Source organism: Xenopus tropicalis, chromosome 6 (genome assembly GCF_000004195.4).
Source record: "Xenopus tropicalis strain Nigerian chromosome 6, UCB_Xtro_10.0, whole genome shotgun sequence".
NCBI classification, from domain to species: domain Eukaryota; kingdom Metazoa; phylum Chordata; class Amphibia; order Anura; family Pipidae; genus Xenopus; species Xenopus tropicalis.
This window is the reverse complement of record NC_030682.2, coordinates 108184864-108212311: the sequence shown is the minus strand read 5'-3', so window position 1 is coordinate 108212311 and position 27448 is coordinate 108184864. Positions and strand designations below refer to the sequence as shown.

The window sequence follows — 27448 nt, the reverse complement described above, 5'->3', positions numbered from 1 at the left end:
CCCCCTCCCTTGCAGACCCCCCCACGGGGTCTGCCCCTTTAAACGCTCACTGTAAAAAGTCAAAATAAGCATGCAAAAATATATAATCCATAAAGTACATAAGTAACAGCACTCAGTACCCCTGTATTAATAGTTTATCCAAACTGTAATACAAGTGGTAAGCCAGTAAATACCGAAACAAAAAAATATACACTGAAGCTGGCTGTTTAGTAAGTTTGGAAGTGTTTCAAAATTCTAACCCAAAATGCAAATTTATAACCCAAAACTGCAGTCCTGCCTGTCAGGTCAGCCCCATAAAAATGCACATAAATGATACATCATACATCTGGCCATTCTGAGGAAAACATTTAGCAGTTGAATTCCCTGCTCCTGTCACGTACTGCCAGCTGCGCTTACACAAGAGGTATCAGAATATAAGGACACAAAAAGGACAGACATCTAAACAAGCTCTGACCTTTAAGGGCCGTGGCAGACGGGGAGATAAGTCGCCCGCGACAAATCTCCCTTGTTGCTGGCAACTAATCTCCCCGAAATGCCATCCCATCAGCGAGTATGTTAATCGCCGGTGGGATGGAATATGCGGCGCTGCATATCTCCTTAAGGCAACTTCCGCGATTTCGGGAAATCGCGGCGCCGCATATGCCATCCCACCGGCGATTTACATTCTCGCCGGTGGGATGGCATATTGGGGAGATTAGTTGCCCACAACAAGGGAGATTTGCTTCATAATGATAATGTTCCCCTAAGTGGCCAGTTCACATATCATGAACTCTTTGGGCCTTTGATCAAGTGATCAGATTGATTATCTATTACCACCTAAGTTATGGATATGTTTTGGTTGTTGGTTAATGTTATCTGCTCTCAGTAATAACCTATGTTCGCAACATCTAAGTGATCATGGCCAAGTGCTTGACAAACCCAGCATAACTGAATGTCATGTTCTCATTCTGTGTATGTGTTATGCTATCAATTATATTATCTCTTTTTTACTTAATAAAAAAAGGAAAAACAATGGCAGATTGTCTTGGAATACTATTGCCCACATCATAGTTAAAGTTCATTGAGAAAGGTAAAGGCTAACTTATGAATGGAAAACACCTCTTGGTAGCTAGTGCTGTAGTCAAGGTACATCATCAGCTTGTGGAGAGCAAAATGGTGGAGGCTGTTATTAGGAGCATATAATATAGTAAATAATGTACCCCCTATTATAAAATATAAGATTATTATAAGTCACAAAGGAGTTTTATGATCATATAAACGAACAAGGCTGAAGGCTGCTTTTATAAAGTTCATGGAACTCTGATATATTAAAATACACAAGTTTAAGAGATTCATGTGATGGAAATTACATCACTAAGCACCAGTTATAAGTGATGACATCATTAAACACCGTATTATGATATGAATTACAGGATATTTATGGCTCTTGTGTATTATCTTTATATATATATATATTAACCGTGCGTTCCAACGTTTTAGTCCCTCTTGGGACCTTATATACAAACCCATGGGTGGCACTCCTCTTTAATCCTTGTCTTGGGTGCAAGGTAAATGGTTTAAATATTAAAAGAAAAACCAGCAACACCGAATTTATTGCAAAAAAATAAAAAATGTATTAAAATGTAATAAATAGCATGAACAGTCATTTTGGTCCCCATCAGAACCTTTCTCGAGAGAGAGAGAGAGAGAGACGAAAAGAGAGTAAAACAATTAATTTAACTGAGAAGTCATCAATTGCATGAAGTTGTAAAATTGTTGTAAAATGTAATTACATAAATCAAAATTGTGCATACCATACCAAATGCCATACAGACGCATCCCAGTGCCACACGATTCCCAGACCCCGCCCTCCTTACACATTTTGTACCATTAGGTGCTGCATCATGTAGCGCTAGGATATACCTACATGTCGTTTGTTATGGTATACACAATCTTGATTTATTTGCTTCAATTTTGCAACCAATAAATGTTTTGTATGCAATATCACAAATCTGTTTGGTTGTTACAGAGAGAAGAAAGAGCCAGACTTGCCTTATTGCCCTTTGTCCCCATCATCTAGAACTCATGCCCTATGGTCTATTTTTGCAAGGGATAATGATTTTACTTTAAAAGTAATCCTTTGCTTCAAGCTTCTCAATATAAATGTATCTTTCTACCCTAATCCGACTGTTCCTCATTTTCCTAGGAAAATCAAAAGAGAAATGTGAGAGCCATTATTACGCATGCTGCAATGAAATTCCTGGCCTTTACGCTCAGGAAGCATTGTGTTGATGTTGGCTTCCCTGTGGGTTTAAAGCCTTGTTTAAATGTAGCAGACTATGAATAGTCTTTGAGGTTGCTCTGTGTTATTCTATGAAATGTCTTCTGCCTGATTATTTACAGATGCTGTCTTGGTGAAGCATGAAAATAATATGTTACTAATTCTTCAAAAAACATGCTTGTCTTTGCATTGTAGTTTTTGAGGGTCAAAAGGGTTACTTATGTCTTTAAACACTGTTATTAAAATTGCACTTTTGTGAAATCCTCTTGTCAGTATTATTTTAGACTTTATAGGCACAGATATTTTCAGTCTGTTATTGTTATCCCTTGCAAACATGGTCCTTGCTGCTATGATTCCCCCTATCAGGGCCACTTTAAGGAACCAGCAGGCCCTGGGCAAGATTTCACTGGTTGGCCCTCGCTGTTCCAAGACATTTGTGATAGAATAAGCCTCAGGCATGTGAAGTTTCATTTAGTAAGGCAGGCAGTAAAGAAAATGTCTGCACTTACTGAACTAGACATGACCCCAGTTGTGCCACCCTGGACCAACAGCCCTGGCAGCAGAAAAATGGCAAAATGGTGATGCCACAAGAAAAAAAAGGTTGTAAAACATTTTAAACAACCATAGAGCTCCTTTAGTTGATTAAAATAAGGGGTCTGCCCTCTCTACAGGATGTTTTTGCCAAAAGTTATCCTAAATGAATGGTGTGCTAGTAGGACCCCTATCCTGGTGGGCCCTGGGCAAATGCCCCCTTTGCCCATTTATTTAAATGGCCCTGCCCTAATGAGACAACACAAAGAATTCTGCAGGTTTCAATATTTGCTAAATTGCAGTGTTTAGGAGGTTGAGAATCTGGCAGAGGGGGGAAAATGGCATGTCATCTGGACATGGAACCAGTTTATTAAAGGTTGAGATGGTGAGAACAAAAAAATCTTCAAAAACATTTCACCCACTTATTGAGAGTTTTGTGATATTGAAATATGTTATTTTGTTTTCACCCTCCAAATTTTCTAATGTCAGACCCAATCTCTGGTGGTGAAAAAAACAACAGAGCAAATACCGCCCAATGTCACACTGTATGACTTAGCAATGGGAGATATGGCTTCCGTCTGTCCCTGCACGTTCACGCATGAATTTAACCCAAAATAGTTAGTGTGAATTTTAGGCTGAAATCTGCCCTGTCACTACTAAAGGTGGCCATACACCGGACGATTCTAGCTGCCGATATCGGCCCCTTAGACCGATTGGGCAGCTTAAGGCCAAGGCACAAGCATAGCCCACTCTGGGGCAAGGACTGTACTTAAAGGAACAGTAACACCAAAAAATGAAAGTGTATAAAAGTAACTAAAATATAATGTGCTGCTGCCCTGCACTGGTAAAAGTTGTGTGTTTGCTTCAGAAAGTCTACTATAATTTTTATAAATAAGCTGCTATGTAGCCATGGAGGCAGCCATTCAAAGGAGAAAAGGCACAGGCACATAGCAGATAACAGATAAAACACTATTGTATTCTACAGAACGTATCTGTTATCTGCTATGTAACCTGTGCCTTTTCTCCTTTTTTCCAGCTTGAATGGCTGCCCCCGTGGCTACACAGCAGCTTATTATATAAATTATAGTAGTGTTACTGTAGCAAACACACCAGTTTTACCAGTGCAGGGCAACAGTGCATTATATTTTTATTACTTTAAAGCGCTTTCATTTTTTGGTGTTACTGTTCCTTTAAAGGGGTAGTTCACCTTGAATTTAAATTTCAGGGATATTTGTCACCTGCGGTAAATCTGCACTACTGCAGGCAAACAATCTCTTGAAAATGCCTTCCCCTTGCCTAAGCTTCAGATTTTTTTTTGCCCCTGCTTGTCTGTGGGCAATAATCATGTGCCATTAAATGTTCTAGAGCAGTGCTGTCCAACTGGCGGCCCCCCTCTGTGTGGCCCCCCACCTGCCTGGCTGCTTTGATGGCTTACTCTTGTGTAAGCTTTAAATGGTATCAGTACTGAGATTAACTGCCCCCCCCCCCTGCATGGTTCTCACCTCAGATTCAGGCTGTAATCCCCCTGTATTGTTTAAATATATAATCCCCTGTGTTGTTCACACCTTTTAATCTCTGCATTGTTCACCCCCTGCAGTGTTCACACCTCAGGCTCAGGCTGTAATCACCCATATTGTTCCCCTGTTCACACCTCAGGAGCAGTAGAAACCCACAAGTAATCCCTGCACACTACAAAAAGAACATATACTGAGGTGGTACTGCAATTAAAAAGTTTTTTAATATATAGTTATTGTGCAGACTGTAGGAGCAGTGCCAGCATTGTGTCACTGTAGGCTGCCTGTGTGTGCCATACACACAGGCAGCATAGGGCAAGCAGAGTATGGCACACACAGGCAGGGTAGGGAAGGCAGAGTATGGCACACACAGGCAGAGTAGGGCAGGCAGAGTATGGCACACACAGGCCAAGTTTGGCACAAACCAGCCAAGTTTGGCACAAACCAGCCAAGAATAGCACACACAGTGAAAGTATGGCACACACAGGCAGGGTAGGGAAGGCAGAGTATGGCACACACAGGCAACATAGGGCAGGCAGAGTATGGCACACGCAGGCAGGGTAGGGAAGGCAGAGTATGGCACACACAGGCAGGGTAGGGCAGGCAGAGTATGGCACACACAGGCCAAGTATGGCACAAACCAGCCAAGAATGTCACACACAGTGAAAGTATGGCACGCAGGCAGGGTAGGGCAGGCAGAGTATGGCACACACAGGCAGGTTAGGGAAGGCAGAGTATGGCACACATAAAGGCAGGGTAGGGCAGGTTTGCTGTACTACAACCATTAATATGGGTATGGTCATGTGATAACATGGGTGTGGTTTCAAGTGGGTGCGGTTTCAAAAAGGGGAGTGGTCAAAACTGGCTTCCATTATCGGCCCTCCACCACGTAGGTCGGAAAAATTCCGGCCCTCGGTACAACAGAAGTTGGACAGCACTGCTCTAGAGTATCCTGTTAGTAGCAACTTTACAATAGGTCATCATTTTTTACTCTTTATAGTTTTTGAATTGTTTGCCTTTATAAGTATTAAACTCTACAACAAAAATATGCATGCTGTGCTATATAGTTAATAGTTGCTTATTCTGTCATTTTTGGGCCTTATTTATAAACAGTGGGCACATTTGCACCTGGGCAATAACCCATAGCAACCAATCAGTGATAAGCATGTTTCAGTCAGCTTTAGGTAGAACAATGGAAGCAAATATCTAACTGGTTGCCTGAGTAATTGCTGCGAGTTACTGCCTAGGTGAAAAATGGCCCAGTGTTTGTAAATAACCCATTTCCTTCTTTTTTTTTTTAGTCTAAAATGTGCAATTCATATACATACATATATGTAAAGGGATCCAGCATTGAGCCATATTTAATTCAATGAGAAAAACTTATCTTCACATGAAAACGCTATGGAAGACTATGGGAAACATCTGGACCTGAATTAGAAGAGAAGTTTTCTTTCTTCTCGAACTGAATCTCAACCATCATTTTTCACGTGATAAACCAGGAAATTTCTCATGGAACCGAATCTGGCCCAATGTCATTGACTCTTTGTGTTTCAATAACACAGGAAAAAAACAAAAGTTAATAAGCCCCAGTTTTTTGTGATCATTTGAATGCTGTGTTTACTTTCAAAAGATTAAACGTTTGAAAGTGAAAGGCAAAACAAATTCTTGAATATTTATTTATTTATTTATACTGACACTATTTTGTTATTCACTTATTTTTGTTACTAGAAATGCCAGTCACAGAATACCTCAACCTTCCTTGCCTGCACCTGGAAGCATTGTATCAGCCTGGGTGCAGGAACACGTGCAAATATTGGCAAAAAAAGGGCGAAAGTTTGCATTTCGAGCTGATATCCACTGGGTGTGCACCTGGGTGGACACAATGTATCTGGGTGCTGATGCCAGCAGAGGGGGTTGCTTCTTGGCAAGCAGTTTTCCGACAGAATCAGCCCCGTGTGGCATCAGCCTTGGCATTCTACAGCAGCCTGGCATTCTACAGCAAACAGAACAATGGAGCTTACAGCTTTATTATGTAATGTCCTTCTGAAGCAGCAGCTGCATTATGTAATGCCTGCAATTATACAGTGTAAACTATAATGAAGCCTTTGGGTACGTTTTGTATTTACTGCACTGTAAAGCACAATGGAGAATCTATGGAACTATGTGGAACCCCTTTTTTGCTAAAAAGCACTTTAAATGCCAGTCTATGGTTAGAGCATGGGGCACATTGGGACTCTCTTTCAAAGGAGTGGGCCTTCGCAAAGTGGAAGGACAGATCCCAAGATGTAGTTGTACTACAACTGCCACTGGTACTGTGTAAGGTATTAAGTAATAGGACGCCAGGAGCTCTTGCAGATGAACTAATTAACTTTTTATTGTCCAAGACAGATGATATTAGCACAGGGATCAGTAAATACTCACAGTAATTGAGGTAAAATGGTACAGTTGTTGAGTGCAATTGTGAAGTACAGAACAGCGCAGCACCACAGTGGAGATAGATGTGAGCTACTAGCCAGAAGTCCCAAGGTTGAATACCCTTTACTGGACCGGATCCCTACAGCCAACGGTGGTTCAGGGGTAAATACTAGCCTGATACCTGTGTCTGAACTGTGGTCTCTACAGCAAGGCAGACAGAGCCTGAGGTATACTAAACCCACTAAATTCTCCTTTGTTGGAGCGACAGCTGCTCTTTCTAAATAGCCCTGACTGAGTCACACTCCTAGAGCGTGCTATGACAGAGTCTAGTCCTGAGACTAACTTTACCTCTTTCACGGGGCCCTGTCCCCGACTTTACTTCAAAGGAATATGGCTTACTGGGGCCTGTGTCTGCACCCAGGCTCAATGGAGCTGTTGTTGGGAAGCAGACAGGCAGCCAAAGAGGAAGCCACACCTCCTTGCTAGACACTATATGAGGCTGCAAGGGGTGTGGGCAACCATAAGGGCCAATAAAGGATAGGCATAACTATAAACTGTTACAGAGGCTTCTGCCTAGTAACAAGGGATCTATGTGAAGAGGTAGGGATATCACTCCATATGGCATTTAACCCTATGGGTCCCTACATTTGTATTGAGCTGCACTGGGGGAAGGTATTAGTGATAATATTGGGTACTATGCAATTGAATGTTTAGACATGATATTTTAAATACAAAAATAGTTTTTCTTTTACAATATAAGCCACACAAACTGTATGATATGTGAATAAATATATTTAATGGATTATTATAGTATTTTCAAAGACTGAAATCATCCTATGATGTTGTTGTTTTCATTTTGTTACTATGACAAGTGCAAGTTCACTCAGACTCTCTATTCTCACAAGTTCAAAGGTTAAACAAAAGTTTTACTGCACATATAAGAATTGTATGTTCCACTCTAATCGCATTTTTACATTTAGATTTAAATTAGAAAAATAGTCGACCACTATAAATTTTACATGCAGATCCAGGAACTAGTCTCACTGCAGTTTTGGAGTCAGAAACTATTTTTTTCATTGTTTCCACAAATTGGAAACAGCTTCAGAAGAGTTTGTTTTTTCACTTCCCCCTGGGTCATCTAGTTAGGTAGGATTTACTTGAGCAAAGGATGATGGACTTGTGTTCTTTATTCAGTGGTAACAATGCGGTATATAAAGGTTTGCCAATCCAAAGAGAGATAAAATGATGCTGCATTCCTTATTATACAATGTGGCAAAGCATTTGAAACCTGTTACCCAGTTCTGCTGCTGTTAAACATGTATATTTTCTTTTGGTCTGAATTGCCACATATATCCAGCTGTGTCTGCTGAGTCCTCATAAATATAAAGTAAACCTACCACTAAATGCTAGGATTCCATTTCCTTTTCCCATGACTAAGCAGCCATCAGCGGCTCATCTTCCACATACCCAGGGCGGAATAAGCAGAAATGTTCCATCTTACTACGTAGCTTCGTCTTTGGGTGAATAAAAATACAGCTGAAGTTTGCTTTTTGTATGTGCACACAATGCAAGCTGCTCTTATACTTACATGTCACTTAGAGATTTACTTATGCAAGTGCAGTGTGCAGTGCTGGAATGTGTAAAGTACTGTATCATTAATTATATGATATCTTGCAAAATTGCAATTTTTAATGCAAATCAGCATGTTTTTAACCTTAGTGCAGCTCCACCCGCCCCCATAATTCCAGCATATATGTGGCTCTGAAGGGAGTTGAGCCCACTCCAGTTGAGCTCAATGGGTCAAGCAAACATAATGTCACGTGTGTGGTAGAAAAATGGATGTCATTTGCTAACATTTTCAGAGATTGCGTCACTTCCAGTATTCCAGTGCTTGCTGTGCCCATTGATGCAACTATCTTTGGGAACCCTGGAATTACCTCCACATTCACGTTGGCAGTAGCTTAATGATTCAACAGGGTCACTAAACACATAGTCAGCAGAAGGGGCAGGGTAGACACAATGGCACTAGGCTTATCTATGTAGATTAAGGAGCATATTTGGACACATGTACATTTATTAAATGACATCAATAAGTGCAATATTTACATCCATTTCAGCACAACCACACTTGTACATTTTGTTCGTCAATGACTCGTATAGTATTGTAAAAATTACAATTTCTTACAGGGAGCCCAGTGGGTAGACTGAAATAAAAAAAAAGAACAACAACATTACAATGATCTTCATTGTTTGGAGCTATCACCATGAGCATCACATACTAAGCAATATAACGCAGGCAGAGTCGGCTGAGCTCTTTTAATGGTTCCAAAAACCAGAACTGACCAGTCTCTTTAATCAACAGCTGTAGGTAGTAAGAGTGAGGACTAGTAGAGCAAGATGGTAACAGTAGGGCAAAAAGGCAACAGTAATCCTTATATTATTACTGTCTACCCTGCAACCCTACAGCTGTAATTACAGTGCAACATTTAGTACCTAATGACAGCCAGTATGTGTTGGATTTGATGGGAATTGTACCTCAAAAACAGCATAAAGACCATATTTTGTATAAATATTGTGGTGGACCCTGCACATTCTGTATTATCCCTGGCCATGCCACTGCTTAGTGTAGAAAGTACATTTAACTCCCAACATTTAGAGACAAAAATATAGACAAAAGTCACCTGTGGGACCAGGGTATTCCAGCTATAAGCACAAGAACATTTTTTTTTATGTGGCTACACCAAGATAATGGTCATGTGCGCTGTACGTGCCGTATTGAGCTCGAAGCATAGGTAGTTAGAATGGCTTGAAGTAAAGTCTGTGGCACTTGTTGAGGTTACAGTTATCACTATGCGCTTGCACAAATCAGTGTGATGCCATTACCAGGAAATTGTACTAGAATTGATGCTGTTTTTTCCTGGCTTTTACTGTTTCCTGGAATTTAGGCTGTTTTATACTGTCCCCTGGAAAATGTAAAATCTGCTGTATAAATAAACTGTATATATGCCACTGTATATGTCATAGCTGCAAGCATCTGAGACCCCAGCTCATACGTGCTGCTGAATTGTGAAGAAAATGGAATAACTCACTAACACACAAACTTGCCTAGCCACACTTGAAACCAGTCTATATGGACATATACTGTATGCTATTTTTTACAGGTGGGGTACTGTTCTGCCACCTTCTGCTGCCCTGGGCCAGACCTTGGTGGCTTTCCTGCTAAACCAGACCTAACAGTCAGGAATATAACTGTATTCAGGCAAAGTAAACGCCTACTGCTAGATAACCTGTGTCCCCACCTGGTACTGTATTACATAAGTCCCCAATAACTAGAACCATTTCTTTTGGCACATTGGTTGTGCATCTCTTATCACTTGCACAAATAAACAATAAAATAGCTTGATCTTCAATAATAATAATTCACATATTACTCATTAAAAAACCCAAGCATGGGGAAGAGTATAAAAATGATGTAGTGTGAATTTCACATAACAAATAATGCTGCTTCTGCAGTGTTTTCTCTTTTATCTTCTAGAACTGATCTCACATTTATATTATGGGGGACACAGCATCCTACATGCTCAATTTTTAATTTTAAGGGTATATTGTAATACAAATGCTTAAAACCTAGCCAGAATGTAATTATGTCTTTAAACAAAAGAAACTATGTGGTTCAGTAATTTAGCATTCCCAAAAACTTGAAGAATGCAAAACGGTGTCTTCAAAATCTCATCTGAAATAACAAAAACTGAAGCCAAGCAATTAATAACACATGTCTCTGAACCTTGTTTATTCAGCTTATTTTCTTCAACTAATGGCCAATCACAATTTTGTGCAGCTGTAAACCTAGCTATTAGCTGTGGATACAGATTCCACATTTAGGACTGAGTTAATACAAAATAGTAGCAAAGACAAATAGTCGGCCCTGTATCTCTAATAGCCACTGATTCAGTATATTAAGAACTCATCAGGATTTGTTTAAGAAAAAAAATGAACTCATAAACAAATGCACCATATTTAATGGCTTCTTAAGACAGCCCATTTGTGGGCCAATTATTAGCTAACTCCTGTTATTAGCAAGCTGGATAAACTGCTTACAACAATAGTCCATGGAATTCTCAGGCGGTGGGCCATAAAAAAACACAATTTGTGGTCCAAATAATACCCATCGGTCTCTAGTTAGAAATCTTTGTCAAAAATTGCAACTGCATCAGCCAGCACTATTAATGGCAAGCTGTATTATTGGTATGCAGGATATTAAAATATCAGAAAAAAATGAAAATAAAAATATACACAGTACCAAAAAATAAGTGGCATATGTTACAAGATGCAGAAGGGAATAGGTCTTTGCCCTGCAAACTTAAATACAAAGCTTACAAACTGTGTCAGACAATACAGAAAAGCTTTAAATAATGAACAGTTAGATTCTGGGTCAAAGTTGCATAATATGAAACGCACAATATTCTTGTTTAATTGAAGCCAGGCCTCTATTATGCAATAGGACAGAAAACAAATGAGACTGTCAGATCAATAAGTAAAAGCCCACAAGCCACGCTTCCTGTCACTGATATGAGGGTCATGCTTGGAATTATAACTACTGTTTGCTAAAAAAAATAATTGGTGCCCAACGTAGGTTCCCCGAAAAGAATCTGTAGAGCCATACTTAGTCTCCTTTCTGTGCCTACTGACTGTAATAACTGAGAATGCTCAATAGAAAAATCATTGGCGCCGTTTTGACTTTATGCACAGTATGTAATCTAAGTGAAGGCTATCCCACCACACATGATGACTTGCTGCCAGGGCAGTGTACACAGTTCCCATGGGTAAACTACAACTCCCATGATCCTCAGGCACATGCTTTTCTAATTAAAACATCATTTGTGAAAAGACAATGAGTTAAAATACAGATGGATTTCTAGATTTCCCCTCTTGTCAAGAAGCAGATTTATTTTGCGTGTTAGAGTTGCATTAAAAACAATGCATTGAACACATAACAATAGGTTGGAACGTCAAATGAGGCAAACACATTATGAATCAAGCTGCGTGTGGGTGTAAACAACATTCTGCTCCCAGATGAGAAATGCGGTGGAAGAGGAGGAAATAAAACAACAACATTTTCTAGAACTACAAATGTATTCCCCCTGTTACACAAAGCAATGCAGAAACTATATTATTCAAGGGCCACGGTGAATTAAACCTAGTATTACTTTACTGGAAATCCTTTGGCAGTTTAGTTATAGGTTAAAAAGAGGCCAAGATTTTGTTTATAGACATTCCTCTTTGTTCAAGCTGTTTTTTTATGCATATTTTCATGATCACTTTTACCCCACATCCCAAAGGGAGAAGAGATACCATAAAGAAACAATTCCCTGGGCTGTGCACTTATAATATAGCCACACTGAAAAGGTGCCATAATAACACCAAGGAACCGGCCCTTCACAAAAACAAATAATGGCTTGAAACCTTTTAGCCACCAACAGGCAGGCATACAGATTAGATGCTCCCTATAATTTGTGTGCCAGCCTGTTGGTGGCTAAAAGGTTTCAAGTTATTTTTTGTTTTTGTGTTTGGTTGGTTTGGTGGTTCTCCACCTTAAGGGCTGTGACAGACGGTGAGATTATTCGCTGCGCAACAAATCTCCCTTGTCACAGGCAACTAATCTCCCTGAAATGCCATCCCACCAGCGAGAATGTAAATCGCCAGTGGGATGTTATACACGGCCGATTTGCCGAAGTTGCCTTAAGTTGCCTTAAGAGGAAACTTCGCCGATTTCGGCGCCGCGTATGCCATCCCACCGGCGATTTACATTCTCGTTGGTGGGATGGCATTTCGGGGAGATTAGTCGCCCGCGACAAGGGAGATTTGTTGCGCAGCGAATAATCTCACCGTCTGTCACAGCCCTAAAAGTATCCTGGAAGCCTGGATATCTTTACTTGATGGTACAGATTAAGGTATTATTGTTTAATAAGCATGATGCACCCAGAATAACACCACAGAGGTTCAGAAGTAGTTAAGTCTGCCTGTAGGCCTGAAAGATGCAGAGCAGGTAGCGCTGTTAGAAGAGTAAGAGGCTGGTTACCTAAAGCTTCTAAACACTGAGAAGGAACATGGACAAAGGGCTGTGCATTATACAATACACTACACTACTGAGACATGTACATATCTGAATTATACCTTCCTCCCACCAATTTATAAGCCCAACCCCATAATGCACTATATGCTTACTTTTATTGTTATTCATTTTAAAATTTCATGTGGGGCTAGCCATATTCTTCATTTCCCAGGGTGCCACAGCCATGTGACCTGTGCTCTGATAAACTTCAGTCACATTTTACTGCTGCATTGCAAGTTGGAGTGATATTACCGCCCACCCTTTCCCACCCAACAGCTGATCAGCAGAACAATGGGAAGGTAGCAAGATAGCAGCTCCCAGTAGATATCAGAAAAGCACTCAATAGTAAGAAATCCAAGTCCGGCTTGGGACTCCTCCAGTTACATGGGAGTAGGAGAAACAATAGGTTACCTGACAGCAGTTCTAATGTGTAGCGCTGGGTCTTTCTGAAAACTCAGACTCAGGCACAATGCATTGAGATGGCGCCTACACACCAGATAGATAGATATACCTCCAGTTACATGGGAGTAGGAGAAACAATAGGTTACCTGACAGCAGTTCTAATGTGTAGCGCTGGGTCTTTCTGAAAACTCAGACTCAGGCACAATGCACTGAGAGGGCGCCTACACACCAATATTACAACTAAAATAAAACATTTGTGATTCAAGAATAACATTTTAAATGGTAGAGTGAATTATTTGCTATGTAAACAGTGTAATTTAGAAATAAAAAAGTACAGCATATCAGAATCCCTTTAAATAAACAGTGTGACCCTTCTAGGTATGTGACTCACAGATTCCTGTTGTGTATGGAACACACCAAGAGCTACCTAGTAGGTGGCTCAACAGTCCTATGACCAGTAAGAAGATAACCAAACTTTCAAAGGGACTTTATAGTGTTAACATTAAAAAAGCATGTTTCCAATTTAAAAAGGATACATGTAAGAGGTCCTGGTTGTATAACATTGTATCAGCATTTTTTCCAGTAATCAAATGTTGTTAAGATTTAGTAAATGTAAAATAAATATGAGAGTTTTTGTGTATTTAGTTTAAATTCCATTGAGTGCATTTTGCAGCACTTAATCAGCAGTCATTAGAGGAAATGAAAAGCTAGAAGAGCCAAATGACTCTTGTGCTAAAAATGTAAAATGAGAGTAAAATATTCCAAGGATGCCTGTATTAACACATAATTATCACAGAACCAATATGCTGTAGTTTTTTTACTTTTAATTTGTTATGTATGAGTTCAACTCCGTCTGCTAGAGTTTAAATCTATCTATCTATCTATCTATCTATCTATCTATCTATCTATCTATCTATCAATCTATCTATCTATCATCTATCTATCTATCTATCTATCTATCATCTATCTATCTATCTATCTATCATCTATCTATCTATCTATCTATCTATCAATCATCTATCTATCTATCTATCTATCATCTATCTATCAATCTATCTATCTATCATCTATCTATCTATCTATCTATCTATCTATCATCTATCTATCTATCTATCTATCTATCTATCTATCTATCTATCATCTATCTATCTATCTATCATCTATCTATCTATCTATCTATCTATCTATCTATCTATCTATCTATCTATTATCTATCTATCTATCTATCTATTATCTATCTATCTATCTACCTATCTATCATCTATCTATCTATCATCTATCTATCTATCTATCTATCCACTCCAGGGATGGTGAAAGAAACTTCCCCATGTAACTTTGGAATGGTCTTTTATGAGGCTAAGATTTAGTTACTTGGCCACAACCTCAAATAGCTGTTAAGGTATGGAGTCATTCCTTACTATAAGAAGAATCTCAATCCTTCTGATTACTTACAAGAATATTTACTTTATGTACCTACATATCTGTGCTATACTGCCTTGTAAAAATACAACAGGGCACATTTGCTATGGCATGATGCTGTGCAAAGTGGAAAAATGGACGCTAAACTACTATTCACAAAGGTAATTTAGATTTTAAAGGAACAGTAACACCAAAAAATGAAAGTGTATAAAAGTAACTAAAATATAATGTGCTGCTGCTCTGCACTGGTAAAAGTTGTGTGTTTACTTCAGAAAGTCTACTATAATTTATATAAATAAGCTGCTGTGTAGCCATGGAGGCAGCCATTCAAAGGAGAAAAGGCACAGGCACATAGCAGATAACAGATAAAACACTATTGTATTCTACAGAGCTTATCTGTTATCTGCTATGTAACCTGTGCCTTTTCTCCTTTTTTCCAGCTTGAATGGCTGCCCCCGTGGCTACACAGCAGCTTATTATATAAATTATAGTAGTGTTACTGTAGCAAACACACCAGTTTTACCAGTGCAGGGCAACAGTGCATTATATATTTATTACTTTAAAACTCTTTAATTTTTTAGTGTTACTGTTTCTTTAACCTTTATATTTCTATCCTGCACCCAAATGCCAGTTGCATATTCTTTGCTGTATTAGGTGCAAGGTGCAAAGTACAGTGTGAACAGACACTAACTGACTTGCACTGAATGCATCACATACTAATGTGTTACCAGGATTATCCTTGAGTTTAACCACAGTGCTTTTTCAATGCCATCTGCCACCACCAATGTCTTTTAACTCCTTTTCTTATTTAACGCTTTAACTAAAAGTTACATTGTTGGAACTCATAGTTAATGATTTGTACGAATAACAACACAAGTTATGAACCAATATATTTTTTAAATAAGCAGTTTAACATGAACATAATACTTGAAACAAACGTCCTAAAATAATATTTTGCATGGAAAATTTGTTCCCACTCAAATTTTTGCAGGGGGGCTCCTTTCTCTGAAGAAATCTTGACTGGAATGGGAAAATATGCTGGTTCTAGGTCTTTATATCTCATTATTATTTTATTCAGTATGCTGGGATTTATTATGGTAATTCAATCTACTTGGAACTCAGTAAGCTTGCAGGTTGCCATGCTTGTGGCTGTGTCTGGCCCTTCGTAACCTTGCTATTTCTTACAGAGTTTTAGACCAATAAATTAAGTGTTTTTGAAAAAACAATGTGTGTGAGTGCTGAATGATCCCCAGGCAAACACAGAAGAGATCAAACCTGGCAAATTAACAAACCCCTCTGTGGGGCTCTCTATGTCTTGCTGTGTGAAGGCAAGAGAAGGAAGTGGAAGCCAATAAGCATTGGCCTGCTGACACAGCTGTAGTCAAGATAACTCCCATCCACTGGTGCTTTGGAGGGATATTCAGTTACAGAGGAGAAATCATAACAAGGACAGGAAACAGATCAGCACACTGCAGATTTAATACACTCGCGGGATACCACTACGTTTCAGAACACAGATGTCTTAAAGCATTTTCTATGCCTGCATACACTACATGCACCTCTCATATGTGGGCAAAGGCAGGATGCAAAGGAAACATTTTCTGGAAGCAAAAGAAGGCAGTTTTGTTTACAGATCCACAAGATCTTTATCACTGGATGGTTTAGCATTTAGGTCATGAACATACATCTTGCTGACTAATAATTTATACAGATGGAATAGTAAGGCCACTGAAAGAATAACATTGTAAGAAGAAAATGTTTTACAATGCACTATAAGCTTGGCTCAATATTTTCAACCAAAGAACCCAATAGAATAAGAGCAGTAATGGGTCTCAGGGGTGTGTTCTTCAATGCACTCTGTAACACTTTAAAGCAATACCTATAATATATCATGTACCCTTTTATATCCTCTAAAATTAGCTTCAAAAGGGATTGGTAATAAATGGGAACTATTATGTTTAATTATGTTGGCTAAATACATGTCTGTTCTCTTAATGTATAGACACGGGCTGCTTGTGTCTGGCCCCTAAACACTCACCACAAAAGTTATTTTTAAGATCCTCTTAAGTGGTCAGAAGGACATGTGCGGTGGCTTGACCCCCAAATAAATTTAACCGACAAGTTGCCTCTGAAGGCTTATGGTAAACAAGAGTCCAGACAGGCGAGCTACATACAAATGGTCTTAGGTTAAAGACTAGCATCAGTCTTAGTGACCAGACTGAGGCCTCTAAATGTTTCCACTCAAGTTAGATGACGGTAACACATAAGAGAGGGCTACATAGAGGCCCCTAGAGAAGTTATGTCACTATCAATATGCAAGTATGGGACCTGTTATTCAGAATGCTTGGGATCTGGAGGTCTTATCTAAATAGCCTAAGGGCAGTGGCAGACGGGAGATTAGTCGCCCCGCAACAAATCTTTATCACTGCGGGCGACTAATCTCCATGCAGTGCCATCCCACTGTCAAGAATGTAAATCGTAAATCCTCTCAGGGCAAGTTCGGGCGGCTTCGGCAAATCGCAGCGACGCGTATGCCATACCACTGGCGATTTACATTCTCACCGGTGTGATGGCATTGCGGGGAGATTAGTCGCCCCGCGGCAACGAAGATTTGTTGCAGGGGACTAATGTCCCCGTCTGCCACTGCCCTAAAAAGTATAATCCATAGTGGCCTGAGGCAGAAGACTGGAGTGTTCATACAAGTGTTTGTGTATAGTGAAACAAATGCAGCTTGATTTTTTCACTTATGGAAGGGTCTAGGTATGTACATTGCAAAAGCCAATATAGCAACTGGAGGCAGCTATTAAAGTTTCTTTGATCCAGCGCTCAGTGCAAGGACAAGAAATCCCTAGGGTGCAAGTGCTCAATAAGTTAGCACTTAGGGACACACTTTTTAGGGACACACTTTTGCACCCCTTAGTGCTCTTGCACCCTGGGGACTGGCCAAATGTCCCCAAGTCCATCTTGATGCTCTTACATTAAAAGTACTTAGACCCTGATTTTGCAGCAATTGTAGTTCATCTCCTTGATTCCCTCCAAAGCCAGAAAACTCAAATCTCGCTTTGTCAAATTCCAACCTAATATGTCAAATTGCCAATAAAAAGTGCAAATCTCCATGCAAAATCCTTTAGCCATACTTTAATAATTGATTTTTGGAAAACAGCCAGTTTGAATGAAGGGAAATATAATTCCATGCACACTGCCTTGTTACACTCTGAACACAAATCTGCCAAACTGATTTCCAAGCATGAAACAAATGTAATCACATTATTGCTTTGTGTCTATGCCATATTCTTTCACTCGAGCTTGTAGTGTTAGCTCTAGTGTGCAGGGCCCTCTGATCCCATTTTTATACTGTAACCCTTGTTTGTTAAATTGTTGTAAAACCTCTGTCTGTTATAAATTAATATAGCTAGTGCTATAAAAACAAATGATGATGACAGAGTTCTAACTAAGCCAAGGTCTTTTTTCTCAAATATTTTTCTTCTTACCAACAAAATGTCCTGTTATCTATTTATTTATTTCAACCACCATTCTATCTATTGCAATGTACAGCAAGACCAGATCACAAAAGAAAGTCCAGTCCAGTGCCCAAATCAGTTATATTATTTAATATAATCCTCAAGCCCCCGACATGAGGTGACATTTTAGAGCAAAATGGCCCTTTATGAGGTTTTGCTGTATTAGCATTAAAAAGAGGCACATACCCTTACTTAGAGGAAGACACCCCCCTAAGAATTCAACATATACTGTCCTTAGTGGACAGAAATAAGTACATTCATTAGAGGCCTTTGCCGTGCCCGACCTCATAGTATATCTGCAAATATGGAAAATTCATTCAGTGCAAGTTAATGAGAAGACTATTAAAGAGCCTTTGGTCCCTGTATGGCTAGTTCACTCTGTACTCATGGGAAAGGCACAGGTTTTAGCATTTCAAATGCTCTGTGCTTGTTTTTTGCACCCTGGCCCACACTTTGTAAATGAGGACCAGATCCAATTCAGTGCTATTAAATGACTACGGTGAAAAAAACACCATGTTTTGTGCCAGAAGCACAGTAAAAAGGGAGTAGCCAATCACACAAGCAAAGACAGGCTTCATTTCCCTATCAGGTCAGCCTAGCTGCTTATTGGTTCCTATCCTACAGTGCAGTGTGCAGAGTGCCACTGCAAGCCTGCACAGCCTGGCAAAGGAGGCAGCAGGAAGTGGAACAGATGGGCGGGACTAGTAAGGTTTTTGGAGAGAGTTTCAATAAATCAACTTGAAACCCTACTTTTTAAAGCATATTCGTTATACTTTTAGGTGAGTACAATTCATTGGTGCAAAATTGTTTTTCACACAATATGACCCCTTTAATTAAGCACATGTTGCTTCAGCCAATTAAAGGGCTGCAGTTTAATAGCTCCGCATTGGATCCACTTCTGATTTCTTTTTGCTGATATTAATTGGTAATTGCACAGCAAGTGGCAGCTTATATAACAGGGGTCACCCAGCAATGAAATGAAGCCCTGTGAATTGTCTTTGTACATCAAAGTGCATCTGGGCCTGTGTAATAAAGCGTACCATCTGTCTGTCTAATAGCCAGCGTGTCTTTTCTCATAGGTTTCCCAGTTATTATTTATTCCCAGTTATAATTAGGGTACATGCACGATGATGGAACCTTATATGTACAAGTGGTGATATTTTTGGCAATAGGTTTGTAAGCATCCAACCAGAATGAGTTAATTGCCTATTTGCTTGATGAAAAGCAAGTACAGAAATAAACTCTTATCCATATGGTTTTCATTACAAGGTCCATAAATACATTTGGCATTAGGCAATGATAACCTTCTGTGAATATACTGTTTGCATATTGCACTGATATACCATAATACATTCCTAAAGAAAGGACAGTGATAAAGTGAAAGCAGGAGCAAATTAAACAGTTATTAAGAAGTATCTTAAGAACAGCTGTTGTGCTGGAACTGTCAATTTGGTAAATAATTCATCAGAGAATAAATGATAACTGTACAAATGAAGCACCCTTGCCTTCTCCTATAATATACTCATATCAGTGACAAAACTTATCATGTTTTTCTAGCAGAATTGCCAAGATCCATTCCTTACTCTCTCAGACAGCTACTAAAACATTTACACCCTCATCCTACCCTGCCTATATTACTGCTTCCTGCTCCTAACTGGCAGCTTCCCAAAATTCCACCTCATTCCCTCCAGCCTACCTGCTTTTAGAGTTCTTCTGCTCTTAACTAAGTGAGAACCTTCTACCGGTTAAATTCAGATCTTTCTAGTAACATTCATAGCGTTTAACTCATCCACACCTCACTATGGCTCTTCACTTGTATCTCCATATGATTCTGGATCCTCTGCTGCATTCTTATCAGATCAACCAGTTCAGATCAATCAGTTTGTTTGGTCATCCTGCCCTTGTCAGTGTGTACCCTGATCTGATCCTGTATTGACCCTTGTCTGTCTGACCTTGCTGGTATGCTGCCTGCCCTGACCATCTGACTGTCAACTCCTTCTGAGACTTGCCTTGGGCTTTTCCTGCCAAATCTGCATTGCCTACCAGGGGGCCTTGCCTTAGCTGCCTCTTATCCCTACCTACACCAGTGCCTTTAGTCTTGCCTTGTTAACCCTGTCTGTGTCTGTTTTCAAAGAACATAACCTGCCTGTTTCTTAACTTGGTCTTCACCCTAGTCCCCACTAAACTCTTAATGGGGCCAGGGTTCCTGATGGACCTTAGAGGCCCCTGGTTGGAAGAAAGGTGGATACAGGGCAGCAAAAAAATGAGAAAACGGGTGTAGCTTAAACCCATGGTCACTGGTGCAAAATATAATGAAGGCCTCAGCTCAACATCCCCACATACCTTTGTACCTATTAATCACCTAGTGATGTCAATCCTAACCCCATCAACCAGTTTATGCCTCAAACTTGGCACCTTAATTACACCTTGATTAATTTTACTTTAGAGCTAAAAAGATTGAAAATCAATAACATACTTTAAAGAGAACTAAACCCCTAAAAAATCAATATGGCTAGAAATGCCATATTTTATATACTGAACATATTAAACCAGTCTAAAGGTTTTTCCTCTTTCTTCAAATTTGTCCCAGTAGCTGCCCATCTTGGATTCTGTGTCAATGACACTCACATGCTCATTGCAGTCTGAAGAAGGAGCTAAGCTTAGGGGTTGTTGCAAATCAGCATAGAAGCCGATGCCATGGGGCTGATTATTAAAAGATGATAATTGCACTGGTTTCACAACTGCCATGTACTAATAATCTGTATTACTTACTAATCAGCCTTATAATGTGACATTTATATTGTGCATATACAGTATATTGTGAGTGAGTCTCTAAGCTCAGTAAGTGACAGCAGCACAGAGCATTTGCAGTGAATCAGCAGAAAAGAAGATGGGGACCTACTGGGGCATCTTTGGGGGCACAGATCTTCCCTGCTAAAGGGCTGTGGTTGCCTTGGGCTGGTACAGAAGCACAAAACATAATATATAACATTTCTAGCCTACTTCCTTAGTAAAGCTTGAACTTAACTTTAAATCCCAAATAAAGACTGTTTCAAAAAAAATATTTTGTATTCTTGAAGCCCCTATTAAAAAAATGACTTTGGAAAGAGATGTTATTAATCATAATCGATATCTGGCTTATTTTGGCCAGAAATCAGTAGGGTAGGCAGTCAGAGTGCCCTATACATGAGCAGATAAACTGCTGACTTGGACTGACGGGGCCGAATCGGCAGCTAAAATCTGCCTGTGTTTGACCATCCTTACTGCACTGCAGCAAACGGTACTGTGATCATTCATCAAGCTCTTGTGTCTAGGGGAACAGCTTTGCTCTGCAGCTGGTACTGGATTTTTGGTACTGAAATCCAGTACCTGGTACTGAATTCAGATGGCTGAAACCAGCAGAGCATAAAAAACACGCTGAAATTAATGGTGGCAGTCTTGCACACATTGACACCATTCATGAAAGATACTTGCACCCAATCCTGCTCCCTGCACTTGCCAAGTCAGTCCCAGTGAATCGTGTGCAAATGTACCTACTGACGCAGAGCATCCCTGGAGCTACAACCACCCTAAAGGTGATGATAATTTGAGGGTCACAAGCAACTCCTGCTAGTGGCAGATATTATGCTGAAATTGTGGGATCAAACACTGCATTGTGGATAAAAAGCTAATTGAGCTAATTTATTTGTAAGTCAGAGTTTTATGCATGCAAGATAAGTAGTGCATAACACTGAATTCATATTTATTATTTTTGATGCTACTGGTCTTTTAATTACTATTTATGTATTGCCCTGACATACCTAACATTCCTTGGGGGAAGAGGTTATCTGTGCTTACACAGCATGGTGCAGATTGCTAGCTTCAACCACTGAACTAGGGATCTCACTATAACAATGTGCAGATGTGTAAAGGCATTGTAATGGGTGGTCATGTGGTAAGTAGGCTGGAAACCAGCACTACTCCAAACATCTGCTTTGGCCATTACAAAAAACTCAAACAAACAATGTGCTATATAAATAGTCTCAGTTCCCCACTTACGCTGCAACAGCCTCCCTAAAGAAAGCAAGTCCATATGGAATGTGTGATGGCACATGCTACTTATATCAGGGGACCCACATGGCAGCGGGGAGAGGAATGTAAAACAATCCTTCTGTACAGTAAAAATAAATGTCCAGCTTAAAAATAAACAACTCTTAATAATAAAATAAGGCAACCAGGGTGCTTCTGGCTGGTATAAAATACTCCCTCAATATGAGTACAGTTCAGCAAAATGAGATTGTTCCTAGTTTGCATATATTTGCAGTATAAGATGTGGCTCGGCTCAGCTTGAGACACCCAACAGCTGGAGTCTTTTACAGCTTAATGTACAGGAAATGGTAAAATGGTAGTGACTGATCGGTGAACTTTAAAATGCAAGTAAAGCCTGACAAAAGCATACAGCTATGGATTTTGATATAAAGGACCTGTTGTACAAGCCTAGAATTACAGCAGCCTTTAAAAGTGGAAATAAATTTGTCAGATTTGTCCCCCTAGTACTTTAACTTTCTGATCTTTTGGTTCATCCTTATCCCTAGTGTCAGCAGCAGTTCTTAAGGTGGCCATACACGGGCCAATTCTAGCTGCTGATATCAGTCCCTTAGACCAATTTGGCAGCTTATCGGCCCGTGTATGGGTATTAACGATGGGTCTGCCCGACCGGCATCTGGCCTGAAATCAGGCAGGTTTGATTTTTAGTCGGATCGGGAACTGCATCGGCTCGTTGACGCGGTCCCCAAACCAATGGACGCCTATACCCGTTGTTCTAATTTGACCATTTGGCCCCAGGGCCAAACGACCGAATTAGTCCGATATTGGCCACCCGCAGGTGGGGATATCGGGAGACAGTGTCGGACTGGGGCCCCAGGGACCACCAGAAAACCTTAGACCGTGGGCCCACTCTCCAAACTATTTTTCATCCACTTCTCACTCAATCTCTATATTTTCCTAGTTTTTTTCTTTACATACTATAATCTATTCTTCTTTATATTTAGTCAATTTGTTCCCATAGAGAATAGGAAATGACCATGAATTAGGCCAAATGGCTAGTAGCAGAAGGGCCCACTGACACCTGGGCCCACCAGGAATTTTCCTGGTATCCCTGTGGCACAGTCTGACAATGTCTGGAGAAGATCTGCTCACTTGGCAATCTTAGCATGTAGACCTTTATGCTCAATGTTCTTTAGGTTGCTGCAAATGCTAACTTGGAATGTTCTAGTACTGACCCATACTCTCTGCTTGTTGCCAGGTGATACCTCCCTAGGGTCCATCATGAAAAGGCTACATAAAGATTTGAAACTGAGGCGCAAACATTTGGAGGGATGATGTGGAGGACTTCTGTACTTCTAAGCAGGTATAGGTCTGTGTATGGACCATCCATTCAAGCATGGCTTGTCATAACAACATTTTTATCATTAACATGTAATCATAAAGCAACTATTTTGCACCACTGTAGAACATAAGGATGATTACACTGAACATAAGAAAAACTGACCAATACAGGAGGCAAATAGGACTTAAGAGCTTGCAATATAAAAAAAAAAGAAGGCGGTATGAGACACAAAATTTAGAGATGGGCAAGATCAGGAGTCAGCCAAGAGAAACATGTGGCAGTGTACTTAGGAGGTGGCAGTAGCATATAGTAAACTGTATTTAACTATTTATTAACTCCTGGCATACTGAATAGATCACCTAGGATCAAATGTGAGGCCATTATCCATTTTATTGTGTATAATCATATTATACAGCTAAAAGTATTCAATATTGTTTATACTGGCAGAATTATATTTTCCGTAGCGCTAACCTAATATCGTAGTACTGGCACTGAAAAATATACAGTTTACAATATTTTCATCTCCATCAACTTCTGGGCCACCTGCAGTCACTCTATAGCACCTTGAGTTTAGTTGCCTTAAGAATAATTAATAGAATTGGAATTAATAGAAATGTAAGAAATAAAATAAAATAATGAAAAAAGCAGCACATAAAAATGAATGTTTTGTTTCTTAGATGGAAGAAACTAGATTAGAAACTAGACTAGAAATTAGATGGAATATTAAAGGAGAAAGAAAGACTAATAAAGAGTTAATCTCAATCTGCAGGCATACCTTCAGTTGTCTCAATAGTGCCCTTAAGTCTCCCCATATTTCTCCTGTTCAGATGATCAGAAGCCAAACAGGAAGAAAAAACGCTGAGCTGTGTAAAGAAAGTTCCCATAATGCCCAGCTCCTGCACAGACACCCAGACCAAGTGAACATGCTCAGTTAGTAAGAGTCAGCTTCCTGCTGATTGGCTCAGGTTCACATTCCTAAGGGGGAGTGAGTTCTTAGCATTCTTGAGGGAGGGGGGAGCAGGAGAGGGGAGATAGCTGCGTGTCTGGCACAGGAATTACAGACACAACAAATTTTTTAACAGAGAACTGTAAGTGCTTATGGCTGTATTTACATAGACCTTTCTGATAAAGCTTACTTAGTTTTTACCTTTCTTTCTCCTTTAAGTTTAATATAATAGGTAAATATCAAGTAAATATCAAATTTAAAGGTGTAGTTAGCCAGAAGGCATAATCTGCACCAAGAATGTGCCCTTGATTAACTCTCATAGATAGTCACATGGACAGAAGGTCTCCTAGCATTTTGATCAGCGAGATTGCTATTAACCTAAATCTACAACCCTACATCCACAGTCCCTTCCCAGGTGCTGCTGTGCTGCTTGCATAGTTAGGGGCATTTACTAATGTTTGAAATGTTGTTTTCACGTTTCAAAAAAAAATTTTTTGCACAAAAATGGGATTTTTTGAAATCTAAAAGCAGTCAAGGTCATGTAAAAGTCAGAAGCAGGTGTCCTTTTTTACAACTGGATGGTCTTTGCCTCGTGGTTTTAGAGGTTTTGGGATTTTTTTTAGGTTTCTTTGTGCGACACTTGACATTGATAGTTTTAGAGAAAATGATTTTTTTCATGGTTTTAAAAACCTCTAAAACCACGAGAATGTTGATAAATGGGTCTCTTAATGTCAATGTCCAACACGGCTCAGTTCAGGACTGTAGGAAAGGGGGCAGCTGTGATCACCCTCTCCAAGCTGTTCATGAAAAATAAATAATGAAATGAAAACATGAAGAACCCCACCTAAGAGCTTGGGACTAGGCCAAATGAAACAGTACGATGGAGCCATGTGTTCTCTTAAGGACAGAATATATGCAAAATGCACAGGACTTGAAAGAAAACAACTCAGTATCTTGTTGACGTTTCGCATTCGTACATGTGATCCTTTGCCATAAATCTGCATTAATCCAAACAGACAGTGAAGTGAACAATAACTCCTTTGCTGAACCCTGAAGAGGATGTTTGGTCGCAGACTCGTCTGCCAGAAAGTGACCAACAAATGTTTCCAGCTGCCTGTAACTCATAAATGAGCGCCAGATTAAATATGCGCCAAAGCGTTTTCGTCGGGTCAGCGGATAGATTATTCTGACTTATTCACTGTTTTCTGAGTGGGTTTATTAACTAGCAGGGAAAAAAAGAAATGAGGGCTTTTAGGTTACTCAATCTGCTGGTGTCTTCCAAAATAACCACATACACTATTATGTCAGGCTTGTTCAATATCCATTATAAAAAGAAAAACACTAAACAAACGGTTTTTCTTGTGAAAATGAACCCAAAAGCCTAACAGTGCTGAAAAATTCATAAAAGTCATGCTTACTAAAGTGAAATTGGAACCAAAAATCTGTCAGTTTACAATAGTAGTCTGTCACCTGTGGCCTCCAGCTGGTGCTGAACTACAACTCCCAATGCCGATGCCAATATCGGTGCATGAGTGACAGGCATAAGACACCTGATCTAGGCACAACCCATGGCAACTTGGAAACGATAAGATTCCAACCTGTCTTAGTTCTCAAGGCATTTTGAAAATCTTGAATTCATCAAATAGAGGAACTTGAGATTTGAAATATTCTGTAGTAATAACACTTAATAAGAAAAGATAAAATGTGTCTGGTCTAATAGACATTTAATAGACAATTAAACCCAAAATGATTCTTATTTTTTCAGACTTTTCAGATTTTCACAGTTTTTAGTTTAACATTAATAGGCCAAAGACTCACCAAACCTCTTGTATCCAAACGACTGTACCTCCTCTTCTTCAGCAAAGTCGTCTACAAAACAAACAGGTACATTATTATTATTATCAGTGCTACAACCACAGCTTTAAGGAACAATCTTTACTAAATAGTACATAGCAGTAATCTTTATTGCACTAAATAGTACAAAGCAGTACGTCTGAAACTATTTTCATTTTTCAGTTGATCCCACCTCCCTGTAGGGGTGCATCTGAGGTCTTCTGGCCTATGAGCTGGCTCCCCTCACCACTCCATGCCTACATCCAGTGAGCCCAGCAGGTGAAAAGAGGGATATGTTGTCTGGTATACACATGTATGTATGTATGTATGTATGTATAACTTTATTTATAAAGCGCTACTTATGTACGCAGCGCTGTACAGTAGAAAACATTAATATAAACAGGGGTATTAAAATAGATAAATACAAAGTATTACAATAAGCACAAATAAATACAAGATACAGTTGCAATAAGTTAAGAGTCAAAGACACAAGAGGATGGAGGTCCCTGCCCTTAAAAGTTGTTTTTTAACACACTATACAACTCATTGTACATAGGCTATTAGGAGGCAGGCCCTTCCCCTTTTGAGGCTTCAAATGTAATAATAAGGTTTGGAACAGTTACCTAAGCCTGGTCCCCTGTTCTCCTGCTGATTTGGCTGACTACTTTGAGACTCAAATAAAATGTAACAGTTGTCAACTGTTCTCAGCCTGCATCCTCCAAATCCCACAATTCCCTGCACACGTGATGTCAATAAGGAAAGGAACATTGCACTGCAATGCATTGTGGGTTATGTTGTTCCTGCATGCTGTCCGTAAACTGTGAAGAAGTTGTTACAATTTGTAACATCAATGTTTTAGTCCCTCCTCCCCTGTCAGGATTACAAATGATGCAGAAAGAGAAGAACTGTTTTGAAGCTGGATTTCAGCATATAAAAATGGTATTTATTCAAAATGGTATTTATTTTAAAGGAACAAATTACAGTGATATGAATATGGCAATTGCATAAAGTCATGGAAAAAACATCTACGATACTCTACTTGGCATGTTTTCTGCCTGTGAGAATTCCAGCTTTGCAGGTGGGCTATCATGCTGTTTGCCAGGGCCCTAAAGGGCCATTTTTGCCTT

General features: G+C 39.6%; 1 protein-coding gene across 1 annotated transcript in view; it reads right to left on the bottom strand.

The window, feature by feature from the left end:
- Positions 1-27448, bottom strand: part of colec12 (collectin subfamily member 12) — a 74757-nt gene that overhangs the window by 36423 nt on the left and 10886 nt on the right. Inside the window, exon 2 of the mRNA XM_002934123.5 lies at positions 26307-26357. Coding sequence (XP_002934169.1) covers positions 26307-26357 — 51 coding nt within the window. The remainder of the gene's footprint in view (positions 1-26306; positions 26358-27448) is intronic.